At 33.7% G+C, this 21,177-nt stretch overlaps 1 protein-coding gene across 1 annotated transcript in view; it reads left to right on the forward strand.

The window, feature by feature from the left end:
• The first annotated feature begins 866 nt into the window (after window positions 1-866).
• Window positions 867-21,177, forward strand: part of LOC149796954 (gamma-aminobutyric acid type B receptor subunit 2-like) — a 44,402-nt gene continuing 24,091 nt past the window's right edge. Inside the window, exons 1-4 of the mRNA XM_089960312.1 lie at window positions 867-986; window positions 5,560-5,730; window positions 19,141-19,248; window positions 20,511-20,576. Of these exons, the coding sequence (XP_089816438.1) occupies window positions 867-986; window positions 5,560-5,730; window positions 19,141-19,248; window positions 20,511-20,576 (465 nt within the window). The remainder of the gene's footprint in view (window positions 987-5,559; window positions 5,731-19,140; window positions 19,249-20,510; window positions 20,577-21,177) is intronic.

Below are 21,177 nucleotides of genomic sequence, written 5' to 3' on the forward strand. Positions count from 1 at the left end.
CATGAATAATTTAAATTAGACGCTTTAGAAATTAATAGTTAGGTTTCAAGAGTTTTTCATCTTAAAAACTGAATTGCCTGGAATAAAAAAAAGTCTGAACAAAAGACCGTAGAATTTGACTGTGAGCTGTTCAATGTTTTATAGTCGTTTAATATGAGTGGGTAAGAGATGTAAATATAGGTCGATTTAAAACATGTACAATATTATTGAAAATATTTTCCAAGCATAACTTGGATTTTAAAAACTACAGATTCTGCAGCAGGATTTCCGGCTGGTGCAGTCTTTTATTATCCATATCACTCTTGTATTCTTTCTAACCCATATATACTCTATTTTATGTTAACCCATTGCCAGACTGGTTCCCATTTTTCCATACCATTAGTACCGTGTGTCCTTTACCATGCAACCCTTTTACAACACGCATGCCTTTTACCACGCAACCTTAAAGCATCAAAATGCAGCACTAGAGACGAAGTCGTTGAATAAATGTTTCTGATCATGTTAAACTTCTGCATGGCTGACAAATTGTTACCGAACAAATTATATCAAATGCAGACGTTAATGAGTTCAAACGTTTAACTAATATTTGTTAACTCTGGTGCTAATTGTATACCCATATGATAGGTCAGAGGTCATTTGGGGCTTAATATTTTACGTTCAGAATGTGATTTAATATCTTTTTCTCGGACGCGTTTTAACGAACAATACATTTTTACCACGAATGACCTTTGACCTGTTGGGATGGGATGTAACGCGGAGATAGTGTAAATTTATATATTACCATATAACGAGAGTTTGCCTCGTTAAACACCACATTTATTTCATGTATTTACTTTTCTTCATCGTAGTGCGATCCGGGCGTTGGTATGGATGCTTTTTATAATCTAATCTACGGAAAGCGACAGATCCTGATGACAATATGTGGCGCGTGCTCAGAGGTCACAAAAACCCTCGCAGAAATAGCGCCTTATTGGAACCTTCTTCTGGTAGGTAGTTCAGTCAGAAAGCTAAACATGATTAGGATACTTAAGTCGCTTCAATAATCATGTACCAAGCTAACCAACATATGGATAGGTTTTTAATATATATATATATATATATATATATATATATATATATATATATATATATATATATATATATATATATATATACATACATACATACATACATTAAGAACTACATTTTAAGCGGACACACTGAGCACGGATGTAAAGAGTTCATTCACTCAGTTCATACACAGTTGCCGGTAAGCCTAGTTAATATTAGCACCGCTGGAAATGCTAGTATTAATAGACTGGTAACAGTTACATACATACATACATACATACATACATACATACATACATACATACATACATACATATATACATACATACATACATTAAGAACTACGTTTTAAGCGGACACACTGAGCACGGATGTAAAGAGTTCATTCACTCAGTTCATACACAGTTGCCGGTAAGCCTAGTTAATATTAATCCCGCTGGAAATGCTAGTATTTAAAGACTGGTAACAATTACATACATACATACATACATACATACATACATACATACATACATACATACATACATACATACAGACAGACAGACATACAGACATACATACAGATATGCATACATACATACAGACAGACAGACATACAGACATACAGACATACATACATACATCTGTCAGAATATTAGTTCTTTTTATTCTGCGGTTAAAGCATGCTATTTGTCCTCAGCTGTTGTGAAATGTATTAATTTGGGCTCTATTGGCTTATTGAGAAATATCATACAGTGTATTAATGGGCTCTGGATTTCGTCCTGCCTTTCCTGGATATCCTGCTTACATACACTTGAACGATATAATTTAATCAGTTGAGAGCTCAACACAGAATCCCAGAATCACAGAGAAATCTGGCAATGGACTACGGAAATGGAATACAAAACGTACAATTCTAAAGAAATATCTCCATTTGCATCTCTGGCTACATGCTAGTTACAGAAACAGTGACGAAGAGTCTCGTTAAGGAGTTTAATATGACTACGGTTTTAACGCCAAAACAATTACAACATTTTTCTTCTTTGGTATAATTATCTTATTAACCAGGCCAGTGAATATAGTTGGGGTTTTTTATGTAAATATTTTACGTAGGGAGCAAAAGTTTTGGAAGTTTAAAAAAATAAGAATAGAATTTTAATAAGCATTGACGAGTACTATTATTGACAAGAGCCTATATAAATGACCGATTTGACTGTCAATGTCCGATTTGACTGTCATTGTCCGATTCGACTGTCGATGTCCGATTTGACTGTCGATGCTGATAACTATTCTGTCTACTGCAGTATATGCATACCGTGAGAGTATGATTCACGATTTAGAACTGTGAAACATAGTGATGGAAACCTGTACACGGTGCAAATTAGAATTTTCCATTACGATCTGATAGAGTCGGGAAAAGGAACATGATTAGACTTTTGCAACACAGCATATCGTTTTATATATTAAGCCAATGTTTTCAGATCATATTTAGACCAGTGTGTTAGTCCATCGTGAATCATAACCTGTATGTGAATTAATTTTGTAGAATCATGGTCACACGGAATTCTTCAGCAGAAGTGGTCATTGAAAGAAGAAGAACTAACAATGCATATATGCTATATTCACTAATTATGACTCATTGACACATATTTACGCTTAGCTATAAATTCTACATTCTGCATGGTGAAAACGATAGTCGTTTATTATTGGTAATAGCTCATCTGTGGAAAACGTCGTGGTAAATTCCGTCTATTATAAAGGCATGGATAGCTTTGGCTTTAAATATTACAAAGTCATGGATAGGTAGATATTTAGATGCCCTTTCGTTTTAAATATTTTAAAGTCACGGATAGAAAGATATTAACTACCAGATGACCTTTCATGACAAATATTTTAAAGTCTTGGATTAGTAGATATTTAGATGCCCTTTCGTGTTAAATATTATAAAGTCTTGGATATATACATATTTACCAAATAGATGCCTTTCCTTTTTAAAACTTCATACTATATTTCCTCTTTTTATTAAGTCCAATTAAAATACGAAATTAAATAGAATAAACATGACAACTAAAAATGCCGCTATTGTCCATTTCGAGTTCAATTGTAAAATCTTGAGTGACGTTTATTCCTACAAATTATCGATAAGGTTTGATGATCGAAGGGCTTGTTACATACATCCCATCTGCCAATGTTACTAATTATATGGAGACACACAATCGTAATTCAAGCAGTATAATCCATTTGTATGCCTTCGGTGTTATCAGTACAATAGGTTCACATACAATATAAAAAAACATTGTTATTACTTGAATTTAAAGAACGTACGTCATTCTACAAAACATGAAAGGACGGAATTATATCATATGTGCCTTTGTCATCAAAGGAAGTAAAATGAAATAATGATATATCGTACCGACGCTCATTATGGCAAAATATCCACCAAACGAAAGTAAGAGAAACCGCTGTTCAGTATTATGTTGGTCGAGAAATTTCATGTCGATCATGATCTAAATGAAATTTACAAACTGGGAGGCAGCAAGATTTTAGGCATAGTCTTCTAAGCATTCCAAATCAAACTCAAACCAACAACGAAAACTTTGTTGCCACCTTCAAAACCGATTTTAGACAATGGCTTCTAACCATGTTAATATCCATTGCAAACAGAAAAGCGACATCCTGGAACACCACGTCCTACCAAAGACAAGTTAACTATTGGAGTTAGAGGTTGGGATTCGTATGGTGGAAAATCCGTAAACGTAGTAAAACCCCTGATATATCCTGTTATAGCTAGACGATGGGCCTTTAAACGGTTTCTCATACTTGTTAAATATTTTGAATTACATGATATATTTCAAGGATATGGTATCAATGAATCGCGTTTAGCCTTGTAAAAGCAAGCAAACAAAATGATGATGGAATTTTAGGTCCATTTTCATTGCCGTCTTAATCCTCAGTTGCATTCTGTAAATAATCAAGGAAATATGACAAATATGTCGTTCTATGCAAAGGCTGTGTTGAACTATGAGCATGCAAAATGCATCCAGGGCAGCCATTTATGAATAATTGTAATTTTAAAAACAAATGTTTCATGAACATATGTTGAAATAAAGAAACAGAAATAATGTAGCATTCTGGAATTGAACTTGAAGATTTAGTAACGTACTAACTTCCTTTGGTAAGCTATATTCCGCTGATATTTCAACCAGCTGTAAGCTGGGCTTTTAAGCTGAGTATGTATCCCATGATTCAACACAATCTATGGCTGAAGTCAGATAGAACACTCGTATTCTGACCATTTGCATTTTACAGAGCATATTGATCAGTCTTCAAACACTTCATTCTCTCAAATTAATCATGAAGTTCACTGTTAAGCTGAATGCATATATATATATATATATATATATATATATATATATATATATATATATATATATATATATATATATATATATATATATATTCATTTATGTCGGACTCAGTAAATAAGCAATTTTAATCAAACACTCATATTTTCCCGGTATCCCTCCACCAGCATCTTTAAAACAAAACCACCATACGCTTCACTCTAGGTAGCCTGTCTAAGATTGCAACCTTTTATATATAAAAGTGTAATAAATTGTTAAAAGGGTGTGCCACAGGATGATGCTTTCTTTGGATTTTTATGGTAAACATTGTCTTCGAGGATCAAACATTACATCGACGTCAGTGACGAAACGGTTCTGAGAAGTAAGATATCATAGTGGAGAATTTTTCGTATATAATTATAATACAAACTATATTTATTACTATTGATAACACGCAATCAAATTGTGATTCCAAAGAATAGAATTAAACCAAGTTCTATTTACCCCAGAGATAAAAATAACCAAGTTTTATTTGATCCAGATATCAAAAGCAACCAAGTTTCATTAACCCCATAGATAAAAAGAGACCAAGTTGTCATTACGCCTGAGATACGTATGGAGAGTCAAAGTAATAAAACACGACCATGAATAAATGGGATCATTATATTTTGCGAGGGTGGAGTGGGTAGCGCCCAGGTGAGCCCATTTCTACAATATATCATTTCATCCCTGATATTTCAAACTTTTGTATTTGAAATTAAGCTGAATAGAATCATGCTTTATCTTTTTTGTCATTTAATCACTCACAGATAACAGATGAAACTAAATGTGTGAATTCATAGTGTACATATTTCAAGTAGGCATTCAGAGCCACACTCACCTCTATTTTAGTTATTACCGAGAACTACTTTATTACTTCTACTATTGAAACTGTTGCCCACATATTTCACCCAATAAAAAAAAAAAAAAAAACGAATGCGGAATAAAGCCATATCAAATCATTAAGCCTCTACCTTTTGCGTAAGATACAATATTCGAATGAAACCCCACCATTAATGTCATAAAATGTTCAAGTACAATATTGTTATTGTCTCATACATTAAAAGGCTTAACAGGTTGGCGGTAAGCCAAAGTGCCAGTTCAGATAATAAAAGATGCTTACAAGAGACAATGATTTCATCCACAGGTTTCCTTCGCGTCAACTTCACCAGCTCTCAGCGAACGGGAAAAATACAAAAATTTCTTCCGCCTTGCACCCGCCGACTTCTCACATAACATGCCGAGAACCATGTTCCTGCGCCATTTTAACTGGGATACAGTCGCCATCCTATACGAAAGCACTGAAGTCTTCTCGTTGGTAAGTAGGAGAAAAAATGTAGGTGTTAACGAATCGTAATACAAACACGTCACCTGGCATTTTTAAAGTGATGCGGCCATTTGAACGGTGAACTCGCCAATCAATACGCAAACGGGGTGAGGGGCCTGACGCGGATGAAACGGGGGGGGGGGGGGGTCATTCCCACGCATTTTATGGACCATTCAAGGAAATTTATTTTTCCTGTGCATTTAACGGACGATTATAATACATTTTATATAAGGATTTCTATTGAAATAAAACTAAAAGAATCTTATGAGACCCCTCATTCATTTCCTTTTGTATTTTTTCAATATGCGTCGTATTTATAAAAGAATATGTTCTTATGTATTTAGAACTTTACAATGCCTTGGCTGATTATATGCATATAGTACTTTATATAACCTTTCTCGTATTGTATGTATTTAGAAACTTATACAACCTTTATCTTTTTATTTGTATTTAGAACGTTACACAATCTTGGCTGATAATATATATTTAGAACGTTACACAGTCATGGCTGATTATATATATTTAGAACGATACACAAGCTTGGCTGATTATATGTGTGTAGAACCTTGTGCCATCTTTCTCTTATTATATGTATTTAGAACTGTACACAGTTTTTGGCTGATTATGTGTATTTAGAACGTTACACAATCTTGGCTGATTATTTGTATTTAGAACGTTACACAATTTTGGCTGATTATACGTATTTAGAACTTTACACAACTTTGGCTGGTTACATGTATTTACAACGAGACACAATCTTGGCTGATTATATGTATTTAGAACTTTACACAACCTTGCTTGATTATGTGTATTTAGAACGATACACAACCGTGGTTGATTATTTGTATTTAGAACCTTAAACAGACTTGCCTGATTACGTGTATTTAGAAATTTAATAACTTTACACAACCTTGGCTGGTTGTATGAATTTTGAACGTTACATATCTTTGGCTAAAATTGTGTATTTGGAGCATTACACAACCTTGGCTGATTATGTTCATTAGAAAACTTAGAACTAGACACAACCTTGGCTGAATAAAATAAGAGAAATATCCAAGTCAAGTAAACAATCATGTCACCAAACTTCGGAAGTAAAAGGATTTAGTACGTACAACACCTACACCACTAGCTGGTTTTTATGTTGTCTGAGTAAGAGTAATATTGATATAAACAAACAATCCTTTATATTTAGAATTTTAGAAAGAAACAGCAGTTAAACGCATAGTATCTTTAATGTACCTTTGAAAGAACTTGAAGATATTCAAGTTTTGTTTTACATACAATTTAATCTTACGTATGTTTGATTTAGATAGGTATCTCTGTGACATGTTTGAATACTAGAAATTTCTGATATATAAACCATAACTCCACCCACGAGACTTGTTCTGTCACCTCTAATAGGTTTATTATCACGGCGAGTCTCCGTTAGGGCAATGCTATCAAAGCCGTAGACATTTTCAACGAGAAATTCAAGCTTGTTACGGATAAATCTAATGTTTAGTGAACAAAAACAATTTTGTGTACCTGTTTAAAAGGACTGGGACGGGTCACGATTCAGTTTGACATCACCTGCTAGTAACACTATTAATGTAAACCAAAACAGAAAAATAATTTAATTTATCAATAGTGTGAGGGTAGAGCCGATACATTAATGGTACTTTGAACACAGGTGACATGCCAGAGAACATATGAATTAAATCTGAGAAGAAAAAAATACTATTAAATGACCTGGAATTAATTCAGATTTCTTCAACAAGAGATTTTGTAACTATTTAGGACAATAAACAGCATATCTGCATGCAGGCAAGCCTGCCTTAAATTTTATACTCTTGAAACAATAAGCTATCTGAAACAGACACTTTTCCGGATTCCATTTAGCTATTATTATCATAAGAAAATTCATTAATACTGTGTCTGAGTAATATTTCTTCAATTACCTAAAATGGTTGTTCAAGTTAAGCTTTCACGGTGTTTAAAAAGGCTTTAATAGTACATCTCAGCTTCAGTGAAACAAAATTCAATGAAGATTTAAACTACAATTAACGTGTACATATTGTACAAAATAAGAGAGAACTATTCTTCTGAGCATTATAGTACTTAAATGGAGAATAGTGCCCATACCAGTCTGGTGCTTATAGGAACTTGGTGCGTATGACGCAAACAATACACTTTAGTCAGTTGCCCTAAACAGGCATTCAAATCACGAGTGGTATGTCTGTTATTGGGACCAACCAATTATCTCGTTCGAAATTGATTCAGCGTCGGGCTCGTTTTCATCAGAGTGGTTTCGTTTTGGCTAACCTTTTTCATGCCAAAGTTTAACGCTAGAACAGAACAGATATGTACTTATGACCAATCTCTCACGCTAGTGGCACATAAAAGCATCCAAACCGCTTATTTCATTTACATGTGACATTACAAGAATCACAATGATTGTACAAGTCAAAATGGTATTGTTAATCCTGATATAAAAAATGTAAATAAATTGTGATGTTTGCTTAAAGTGCTTTAATACGAATTTATAAATGTTAAAGAACACACTTGGTATAACATCAGGCTTTAGATTAGCGTTTATGAATAACCATCATATAGTGTATACAAATATATGAAAATCACACTGGAAATTTATCATGTCAGCACAAATCTATAATTAAATCAATAATAATTTTGGTTATTGTTCTTCTTATACAAATGAGAAACCTGGACAGATAATAATAATTCTTCAATTATTTTTGGATTAAAAAACGTTTGCAAGTTTACGTTACTTGAACTTCAGTTGCAAATGGCTTCAAAAGTCTTACTTTCTCATTTCCAAACAGATATAGGACAAATGAAGAAACATCGGTGCTCATCTTTAATATTGCTCATAGTAACTACAATTTCTTTTCTCGAGTAATTTATTTTCCCATCGCCTATTTTCATTTGGAAGCCGTTGACGGGAATTCATTAACTTTGTTTGATATGCATCTCGATGTAATGTAACAGTTGGTCTTCACAATATAGATCCTGGTTCAACGTTACCATACAATTTCTTTTCTGAATGTTGGGTTAAAAAGGCACTCCGCTCATTCAGTTTTGTATAACATATCCGTTTGGAAGGTTGCTATGTTACAAAGGCACGCCACTCATTCAATACTGTAACAACATTTCCTTTTAGAAAAATGGGTTACAAAGGCGCGCCATTCATAAAATACTGTAACTACATTTTCCTTTATAAGGACGGTTTACAAAGGCGCGCCACTCATTAAATAATGTTACAACATTTCCTTTTAGAAGAATTGATTACAAAGGCGCCCCACTCATTCACTATTGTTACGTTTCCCTTTAGAAGAACTGTTTACAAAGGCGCACCACTCATTAAATATTGTTACAACATTTCCCTTTAGAAGAATGGGTTACAAAGGCGCGCGACTCATTCAATACTGTTACAAATTTTCTTTAGACGAATGGGTTGCAAAGGCGCACCATCCATTCAATAATGTTACAACATTTCTCTGTAGACGAATTTATTACTTAGGCGCGCCTCTTATTCAATACTATTGCAACATGTCCCTTAGAAAAAAGGGGTTACAAAGGCGAGCCTCGCATGAATGAAAAGATCTAGTAAAACTTCTGCAATCATGTGCTTTGTTGAAGACTGTAAGTCCTAAATTAAAATGTTCTCGTCTTTTAATAAATACCAAGGCATTCTTGATACATATTATATATATATATATATATATATATATATATATATATATATATATATATATATATATATATATATATATATATATATATATATATATAGCATGTAGATGGGCGTTCCTTGTCTCCATGCTGCAATCTTTCTTATAAATTCATTTGCAAATTTTGAAAGATTTATGATAGTTTTAGCCCATCTACTTCACAGCCATGATGTAAAATGCGTAGAATGATATGCCCAAAAAGATGAAATTGCAAATCAGTACGGTGATTCGCCATTTGTTTTCACTGATGCAGCAATTTAGCATGGTAGCCTAGTGTTGTGTTGCTCTTTTAAATCTTCAGCGATACGCAAAGACAACTCCTAAGTATTTGAAAAGACTGCAATATCAAACGCGTGTTCACCAATTGTGAATTCATATTTAACGTCAAGATAACGAAATGTCTGTTTTCGTAATGTTTATATTCACATTTAACAGTTGTTGTTGTTGTTGTTGTCGTAGGGTTTAACGTCATTTTTCAGCACAAGTTTAGGTCATACATGGTAGCCAGTATTAATGGTGGAGGAAGAACCCGGGAAAACCCCAGAAAGAACCACCGACCCACGAGAAGCTACTGGCAAGCGTTCTCACACACCCACATTAGCCGAATCTGAGACTCGAACCCACACAGACAGAGATGAGATGGCAGTGATCCGTAACGGAGAACGCTTTAGACCACTCGGCCACCCCACATTCAACAGCACTAAATATTCACAAAGTAAACTCTAAATAAATTGAAAAGAGTTTCCGTTAGTCTAAAACAAAGTATCATTAGCATTTTACAGTCAAGGAATTTGAAGATAAATATCATTCTAAATTGTTTGAAACGTCTAGGTATACACCATACACCAATGCAACTATTGTCAAGAAACCTAGAAATAAAATTGTTGAGATATGTTCACCTTGCCTCACCTCCTTATTGCAATGAAAGTAACCAGACTGTACCGATGCAAAACTGCCACTTGACGTGACACGTTGAGACATGTTTCATATTATCCTGATAGTCACCCAGCTGAATTTGTTCCTAATAATTTTAGTCACAGCCTGGCTTGCCACACAGAATCGAAGGGTTTACTGAAGTCGAAGGTGCAAACCCTTCTAATTTGCCAACTTCTTAATATTTCACAAAGAGCGTGGAGGAAAAACAAATGATATATTGTTGAATAATACCGCCTAAATCAGACTTTAATTTTCTGTTATCTTTATCAAAAAGAGATCTAAATAGATTTCCAAAGGAGCTCAGATTTGTAATTTGTCCATAATTACCGAAGTGTTTACCGTTCTTTTATAGGTCTAAGTATTGTCTCCATCGATGCATTTGGTATCAACCAGGTGTAAAAGATTACTTACGAAAAGGAAACATTTAATGACATCGCTAAATTAGATGTGCATTTACATATTCATTTATAACATTGTATTGCGATGCAGTTTGTTTTCCTCTATGCACTTCGTGCTTGACAGATTTTTTTTTACTCGATGATGGCTAAATTTGAAATTGAATAATATTATCATTAAGTATATTTTTATCATCTTCAGTTTCGTAGTTTTCATCTCCGCTAGAGGTATGTTTTTTTCTAAAAGATACGATAAAGGTCGTCAATTCCACAACCTTATGAATGTATGTACATTTCGGGAGCAACAACAGAAAAGCATTGATGATCATATGCAGCTTAGAAAACGAGATAAATATTTGTCTGATTGTAATTTAACAATGGAAAAGTAATTCTTGGATTAGGGGTGGTTTAAGGAAGGTGACATTACCATGCAGCAATTTTAAAGGATAATTGATTAGATTTTTCAACATGTTGGACTTGCCCTTTTTGCAAGAAAGCAACGTACGTATTTCATGGAAAGAAAAATTTTGTTCCCGGCAATGATGCTATTGCTTTTTGACCAATTGAAAGAAATAATTACCAGTATTTATTATTCTATTTTAGCTTTGCCAACGAGAGAATTATCATTATCCCTAATGGATCACTGCCACCGATTGTTCCTTTCCTCCGCCTACTAAACCTTTCACAAAATTCGCCGTAAGCAGAGGAAATGGTGATGTAGTTATACAGATTGTACTGGCTACTTTTCTTTACACATTTGTTTCATACTTTGACCTAATCGTAATTTTTTTTTCTCTAATGAAGTGATTGTTTTAAATGTATTCTCTAAACTAGCTCTTCAAATGAGTTAGATGTGTTCTGATTGTGTTGTTTCTCTTTCAAGACCTTTTGTTGGCTCCTTATTATGGTGATGTGCATGAACTCTAAATTATATTCCTTTTTGCGTTGTGAACAATCATTTCACTGCAGTTGGAAATTGTAAATGTTGATTTATTCTGTGATATTTGCAAACTGTAGACCTTGCTTCTCGTACTTGTTGTCAAATGGTTCATATGTGTTTGTTGTGTTCATCGTTGTATCATCATTAATGTGCATTGGTCGCCATTGCACAGCAATAGGTCCTTGAGATAATCTGCATAGTTGCCTCTGTTTTCTCCAACCTAACGTAAACAACAAGTCCCTTGCAGATTTATTTCTCGGTGACAGCTGTTTTTCCGTCTGGTCGTACATTATAGAGCGTTCTGTTTTGTTCTAAGGCTTTGATTCCAAGTTATAACGTAATGTCCAGAGCATCATTTCGCTTCTTGTGATGTTAAAGAACCTCGTGTGAAAGATTAATACCTTTGTTGGAGAATTGTTTGCAAAACAAAGTGACTCTTCACAAAGACTTTTCTGGCTTAAATGCGATAACATTTTAATGCTCAGTGCATTCAACTTTAACATTTTCTGTAATTTAAAATTCGACACTTCACAAGGCTAGGTTATTTAAGTTCTAACCAGCTATATATGCTGGGATGGAGCTAAGATGTGTCAACAATAGGTTCTTTAAATAGCTAGGAACGGGCAAACGCTTGTCTCAGTTAACGAAAGCTAACATCTCCAATGATAAAGTTTGCAATCTTTAATTACTCGTCTTTTTCATATGATTTGCCATATTACTTTTATACGCATTAAATAATTTTAATGTTTTCGCTGCATATTATCTGTATTTGACCAGGTGTGACAAATTGTTTGTTGATCAGGACCAAACGAAGCACATGAAATGAAGTTATCGAAAGTAAATATTATCTTTACTTACACGTTCATGTATTGATAAGAGCAGTCAAAATGAAAGTCAAAGTCGCATCGTATTCTTCTTTTCTCTTAATGCCAGATTAATTATTTTGGAATTGTCATGATTTGATACATTGTCATGATCGGGATGCATTTTTATTCTATTTCCTGTTGAATTCATTATTATATTCTGTTTTCATCTTTCTAGATTTGAAACTACGTTTTGTTTCATTCCACTTTACTATTTACAGTATTAATTATTTTCATCTGTGTTTAGTTCCTCGTGGATTCAGTTTTGCAGAGTTTGGAATAAGTGCTATTAAACTCAGATATATATCACGAAGTTTGATATTGTGCGCATTTTGTTTCTTTTATAAGTTTAATTCAACAACTTAATTTCAAATTATTTTTCATAATTCATGGTTGCTTTAAAATATGATTTGCAATTAAGATTTGTTACTACTTACATTTATAATGTGTTAACGTTCGAAAGTTTTTGCAAAAAAGAGTGGTAAATACAACAGAAATGAAAATTAAAATAAGCAGTAACGAAAAAGATGATTGTTAATACTAACGGCGCCACTCAGACTTAAACTACTAGAAGACACGATGTTAGAGTGGAAGCAAATCAACAACACCAAGAACCAATAGCCAAGCACGCACGAAATTCAGCATACCCTGTCTACAAGTAAATTATTTTAACTTTTAGGGTAATACTAATTAGCGTTATTACATGCAGACAAATGTCACTTGAGCAGCACACGTTTTTATACATGTTAATGCAGTACTTAAATCGGATCTTCCTGAAGCCTACCTCACCCTTCTGAAGAAGCTCTTTGTTGATAGGTCCACCATCAAGCATAGATATTAGAAACGCTGCAGAACAGTTATAATAACACTTGTCTAGTGAACATCGACAGCGCTTGTTTTGAAAACATAATTCCGTTTAATTATAGCAGAAAGTTGCAGCAGAAAAACTTGAGAGTTGAAACAAATCTTTAAAAGGGGAGCTCCAGCTTTTGAACAAGTCATGGTTACTTTACTTTTATGTTAAACAAATGTTCACGTAAGAGCAAATTTATCGCTAAATAAATATTTTTGTATGTGCAGAGCAGAGTGGAGGGAATAGTGGATAGCTATATTGTAATATACGGTATGCCAAAGAAGGAAATATATTTCACCAATCCGTTTGACAACATTAATGGTAATATGTCAATATCATTGCAACGAATATATTTACTTGTTAGCTCTCACAAAATTACCAATTAACTCGAGCCTTTTACTATACAGCTGCAATAATGAAACATAATGAAACAAGAACGGACTCGATTCATGATGGTTTCCGTTAACATGAGATGTAATTCAATAATGTAAAGTTGTAATAACTGGAAATATTGACAACGAGAAAAGCATTGATGATAAATGTTTACAGAAAAACTCAGACGTTCAAATCATTACAAGTAATTACTTTGCTTAGATCACTAACTGCAAAGTTAAATTGCGAAGATTGATTATCCTGCTAATTTCACTGGCATCTACTGCATATGATAATGTTTGTGGGTTTCGAAACCTTACAATGTCTGTTTTTCTATCATATCATTCACAAAACAAATCTACTCTAATTGTTATTATTTGTGTTGGTTAGAGTCTCTCTCAGCTCAGCGAATAATGTTTTTGTTTTTGTAAATCTGCGGTGCCTTTTTGTTTAGTTTTAAGGTTCAAAGTCAATAGACTTTACATGTGTAGAGCACAGTTTAACAGTAAATAAAATGTTTTACAAATATAAATCTTTTAACATTTATGCTCAGACACTTAAGACCTTCCAGGATAATAGAAAGCGTATTGGTACTCATATACCTAAGACCCTATATGTACCCATATACCTAAGACCCTATATGTACCCATATACCTAAGACCCTATATGTACCCATATACCTAAGACCCTATATGATACAATCAATTCGCATGGACATTCAGATGTATAAGACCGTACGGGATAACGTAAGACGTATTGTTGTTCACATACGAAAGACCTTACAGGATAATGTAAGACATACTGATGATTACACACTCAAGACCTTACAAGATAATATTATGTATATCTATACTGTTTGTAACACCTGGTACATACGTTTATTTAATTGTTATAATTTTTATTCATGGCCATCAATTCAACAGAATATCGTTAGTTAAATGTTGTCTTCGTGCCCCGAGTATGTTAAGAGCATAATGTTACATATGATATTTAAATGGGTGCTTACGTATGTATTGACAAATATTAATAATAATCTTAATAGAGCCATTCGGAATGATTACTCATTAGCTGATGGGGTTTCTACGTTTCTAGAAGAATTCAGTAACTTTCCATTGGTCGGGCTATGTCACATGAATATGTCAGTTCGACTCCAGATGAGTAGTGTGATACTTCACGTGGGGTATACTGTGAAACAAGAGTAGCTATATTAGGTGTAAATAAGGAGATAACTGAGCAATCAGATTCATTCCTATATTGCAGTCATCCTCATTTCTTGTCGCCTTATTGTAAGTCTGCATAATTGGTTTATGTTGTACTTAGATTTTATTCGAGAGGAAAAACATTTGTTTGGACTGTTCAGTGGAAATAAAAAGCACTCATTATTTTGGCTACAATATTATCATGGAACTGTTGTGAATTATTCAAAGGAGTTCTGGACGATGCCATCTTGACAATGTCACGATTCTTGGAGGACCAGTACACTTCCGGTTTTGAAATTCATACAGAATTGTTCATTGACTTAGAGAAAATAGCTAATATGTACAAATATATTTATAATGTTTACAATGAGGCAAACACAGATATATATATATATATATATATATATATATATATATATATATATATATATATATATATATATATATATATATATATATATATGACACTGATATTTGATGTTCAACTAGTTGGCTTCAACTTGATGCTGATGCTGAAAAATATTTCATATTAACCGAGAAATCAATCAGCCATATCGCCATATGTTTTATGCACATTTGTGTACCTGCAAATTAAATGCCGATATTTCTTTGTTTTAGTAGTATTTATAGGTAACAATATATATTAATATCACGTGTGTGTGTGTGTGTGTGTGTGTGTGTGTGTGTGTGTAGATTAATAAGAAGAAAAACGGATTTTAAGTATCTACAGTGAATGTTATTGTTTTCGTACAATAGGTGATTTCTGTGATATAAACTCTCCTAATTTAATCAACATGAACGTCGTGGTGACATGACTTATCTTCAGCAATTGATCTCTTCAAAATTATATCAAATAGTTTAATAATAAATATGAGGAAAAAAAATAATTTTGGATGGATGCAGATTCACTCGCCATAATTAGCAGTTTGAGAGTTTCTGAATATCAACTACGAAGACACGAATGAACAATCTGTCATCGGCATTAGTTTCCAAAATAGAGTAATCTGCTATCAATCTTTCATCAGCACTGGTTTCTAGTATGGAACATTCGCAAACAATATGTCAACAGCATTGTTTTCCAAGTATGTGGTCATCTGCTAAACGTATGCTATTTAGCATTGGTTTCACTGCGGAGTCATTTGCAATTAGTATGTCATCATCATTAGTTTCCAGTGACGAGTCATATGCAAACATGAGGGTGTCAAGATCTTGATCAGGTGTATAACTATTATAGACTAGTATCCATGGGACACATTTGAAACGTCGAACCCTCTATCTCTCACATTAGTCTCTTTGTTTCTCTTTCCCATCCCATGATTACATTTTGTATCGATCCAGTTTTCAGCTTTATATTTTCAGTCCTATAAAGTCAATATTTTTTATTTTTAATATTCACAGCAATATGTAATATATACCCCATATATGAAATGATCACATTTACATCTTTGCTGGGGCCCCGAGTGGCCGAGTGGTCTAAAGCGCTCTCCGTTACGGATCACTGCCATCTCACCTCTGCCTGCGTGGGTTCGAGTCTAGGATTCAGCCAATGTCGGTATGTGAGAAAGCTTGCCAGTAGCTTCTCGTGGGTCGGTGGTTCTTTCCGGGTTTTCCCGGGTTCTTCCTCCACCATTAATACTGGCCGCCATGTATAGCCTATCGTGTGCTGAAAAATGGCGTTAAACACTACAACAACAACAACAACAACAACTACCTCTTTGCTGATGTAAACCAACGTTACGTCAAAGTAGCTTGCATATCTTTTAATCTTCATTGTATGCAGATGTTGGAAAAAAATAGTACCAGTCGGCGGGGATAAATTATTATTATTATCATAGTAGTAGTAGTAGTGGTGTGTGTGTGTGTGTGTGTGTGTGTGTGTGTGTGTGTGTGGTCGGTTCATTGTGGCATAAACAAGTGAAATTCTAAAGGGCATGATTAATAAAACTACTGGATATCATAATAAACAAAGAAATATGTTATTATTTGCAAGTGAATGCAAATTTCACAATCCAGTTTCTAATTACAAAATTCAGAGTAATAATTAGGAAAACAAATTCACAAAGCAATAAATCCCAAAGTATGTCAAAGCCTAGAGTACATGTCAAAGTATAGAGTACATGTCCTACACTAGAATATAAGTCAAAGCCTAGAGTACATGTCAAAGCCTAGAGTACATGTCAAAGCCTAGAGTAAATGTCAAAGCCTAGAGTACATGTCAAAGCTAGAATATACGTCAAAACTGCAAAAATATATCAAATCCTAGAGCAGTGACTGTTTACGAGGCTGCAATTAACATGCGTCTAATATCATAACGTCATACATCTCAATGGCATCCACCGGCTTTCAAGACTCACTGAGACATAATATGAATAACGGGTAGGACCCAAATGGACCTTACGCTATTACACAAAATGAAAGTCTGTCTAACGGATGTTTATTTTGCGTATGCTACGTAGGACAACGTGATATCATGTCGATGACAGCTCCATTTTCTTTCCTCATTCTCAGAAATACAGCAATTAACCGTACCGAAACGTTAATCAATAGAAATCGGGAAACGAAGTACAGGAGTCTAACAGAACAAAGGGTTGAAGATTGGGTTCAATTCCATTTCATGGTCATCAGTACTACTGACATTTCATATCGGGTTTATAGCAGAAAATACATACTCATTTTTCGTTCCAGGATGCAACGTAATTGTTGTCCTTGGCACAATTATTTCAAGATATAAAGTGTTAAAGACGAATTGTTCTTCAAAGAGCAATATACGAATAACATTGCAAAACCCTTTAAATACAACAACTCCTTTAAATACAACTGCAAACAACAAGGATCCCCATCTGCCATAGTATAATGTAACTGCAGATCAGGGTCGATGTTGTTCGTTCTGCTGATTATTCCTAACAAATTAAGACCCAGCTCTGCCAGCAAACTCATCTTATAAGCGAGTGTAGACGGTAAACCCCATCATACTTTATTTCAGAAATCGTTTTCTTGTCTTTTCAGGTACAAGTGATTGAATTCGTCTGTATTAATACATTTTCACAAAGACAAGTTTTCTTACCTTTTGGGTCATTCAATAAATTCAGATCAATTGTCGCAGTTGATGGATTTTCAACATTCAGATTTAAAAGACACTAATTGACGTTTGATATGTAGTTAAGGGAAATGCAAGGAACAATGTTGATAATACTTATTCATACACATTTAATCATATATACTGATATGATTGATGTTCGGTACAAGTGTTCACTACATATTTCCGTATCACACACCAAGACCAGAACCCATATCGAAGCACCCGATCACACTGTTATAAACCTCTGTTTCTTGTTTTAATCCCATTTACACTGTATATTGTGAAATATTTAGTGAATGACAATAAGGCTAATAAATACGTCTCGACCCGACAACCTGGGCGTACCCATCTGCTATGTTAAATTCGTTCATTCAACCGACTCGGAACAAAACAAATATGCAGTTTTGTATATTCAGTTCATCATTTAGCCTTTACTTTCTCATCCGTACAATTTCTACATTAATTCACCAAACGTTCATAATGCATTCGTTGGCTTTTCCATTATTACTACGAGGCGTAAGTTCTTTAGTGGTGATATTTTATGATTTTTTTCTTCCAGCCTTAGTAGTATTTCATTTGGAGAACGTTGAACCAGCATAATAAACGTATAAATGTAAAAATAAATATAACGGGAAGTCAAGATAACTACCTAGAACGGAAAATATCTTCAACAATCTTAGTAAATGCATGATGGATGGAAGTGGTACAAGAGCTTAAATGGGAACAACGGGCGAGATTAATGTTCGTAAAGGATCTCCTAAGGTATTAACATATTACGAATGTAGATAACAATCGTACTCGGCTCCCAAATCCTACCAGCGATATGACGATTAGCTACTTTGCAGAATTGTATCAAGAAATGGTGGTCTTTCTTGACTATATCGAATATTAAACATTACAATTATTCATTATTTATGAAAGGCGAAATAGATAACTTACTTTATGCAATATTATTAATTGCTGATACGAACATTTGTACGTTTTCCCCAAACAAATTTGACTGCTATATTTCTACTTTTTGTGTGCTTATTTACAGGCAATAGATGAAATGGGCAGAACCTTTGAGCAAAACAATATCACAACAAAAGCATCAAAATCATTCCGTCATGTGGACCAAGTTCATGGGAAACTTAGAGAGCTAAAGGTAAGTTCGTTCAAATTAATGTATGATTATAACCGGGTGTTAAATAAACATAGTGATGCATAAAAAGACACCTAGATAGATACACAAAGGGATACCTAGGTAGAATCCACATGTTTGCCAAGAAATGCATATTCTTCCATAAGGTAATGACAAAATTCAGTTCGAACCCTGAACTGCATCACCTTTCATTCGTGCGTAGCAGAGACGACCGCATGTAGGTGTCTGCTACGGAAGAATAACTATACTTGCGACCTTCATGCATCATTGTTATGCATAATACAATTGCATAATGTGGTTTAAAAAAACGGCAGCACCAAACGAAATCTTTCAAAGCTAGAGGAACAACGAGCGTGAACGAGGAAATAAAAGCTTGCAAAGTTTTGAACTGAAAATATGATATTAAAAAATTGGAAAAAAATAGCAGTTCTTCAGGATCAGTATAAAAATTAATTGTCATATTATATTTATTTGTGGAAGCTAGTAATGCTATATTTGGTCACCCATCGTATTGTTGAAGGTTTCGCGAAGTCTATGTTATTTAAGTTAATCACGTTAAAACCATCTATATTTCCTCCATAACAATAGATTATGCGCTAAAGCAAACATGTACAAGATACGGCCGCGACCTGGTTTTATCACGTTACATTTTTTTTACTTCATACGGGTACATTTAAAAATTGCTATCCGGCCTGTGCCCTGGAATAAAGTTGCACACGCCTGCTAAAAAGAAATATGGTCAGTTCGAATTCAAGTCAGGACAGTGAAGAACGAGGAAAGGTTAGCAATTTATTAGGAAGCAAAATTTAAGAAAACGGTCTTTGATTGATAACAATTTCTGTAAGGAAATATATATATATATATATATATATATATATATATATATATATATATATATATATATATATATATATATATATATATATATATATATATATATATATATATGACAAAGGATATGTCATTGGTAAGGCATTCGATAACCCATTTGTGTAGCTGTGCTGTAAAACACCACTCAAAACTAATTCAGCTGATATTATTTAATTCCAGAGAGACTGAAATCGTGGTGATAACATCTTACAACATGCCAATACAATAACGCTATTCTTATTCAATAAAATCAATTTTCTTTACTGTTGTTTTGGCAACACCTTTTTCTTTCTAATCATAATTTTAACACAGTATATTCATTCCCGTCAGTGTCGTGTCGTTTCCTTGAAATGCTGTCTACCACATGATATTATTAATCTTTAAATTCTTTCCAGGCCCTAGACGTGAGAATAATTTTCGGTGGTTTCTCAGAGCCGGTGGCTAGATACGTTATGTGTGAAGTAAGTCCCCTTTTCTTTCCTTTTTAATGGATTTAAGTGTTTGATTTGCTATCTACTGTTTTATTGTTTTACAATCATTTTGCAAAAGATTGGAAGTTTACAGTTTATAAGAACTAAAGATACTTTTTGGTAAAAAGCAATACCTCAATCAAGAATCTCCTTGAGGTTATCATGGAGTAGAAATGATACTTTTTTCTAGGAAGAATTCAAGGTCTAGAGACTTTCTTAAATACATCATATACGCTGCAACTAAAATAAAAATTTCACCATTAGAATCAAAGAAATAAAGCTATTGGAAAGTTTTTATTTTCTATTCCCTTGAGAGAAATTTAATATATTTAGTTAGAAACCATCTAGACTGTTCTCTGATGTGGCGCTTTGTAAACATTTTCAATGTAGATGTATTTTTATTCGATTTCATTGAAATGTCATTTTATTTTGTTTTCTTTTGGTTTTTATTTTCTCAGTAACATTCCAGTCTTATTGTGCCCCTTATATTTTAACAATTACAAAAGTTTCGTGCTAGCTGATTTTTCAGTAAATAAAAAACTACTACGTGTCTCCCATTTCACCAGATATCAAAGTCCATTATAATATTCTT

Source organism: Sinohyriopsis cumingii, chromosome 6 (genome assembly GCF_028554795.1).
Source record: "Sinohyriopsis cumingii isolate HCF-2022 chromosome 6, ASM2855479v2, whole genome shotgun sequence".
Taxonomy (NCBI): domain Eukaryota; kingdom Metazoa; phylum Mollusca; class Bivalvia; order Unionida; family Unionidae; genus Sinohyriopsis; species Sinohyriopsis cumingii.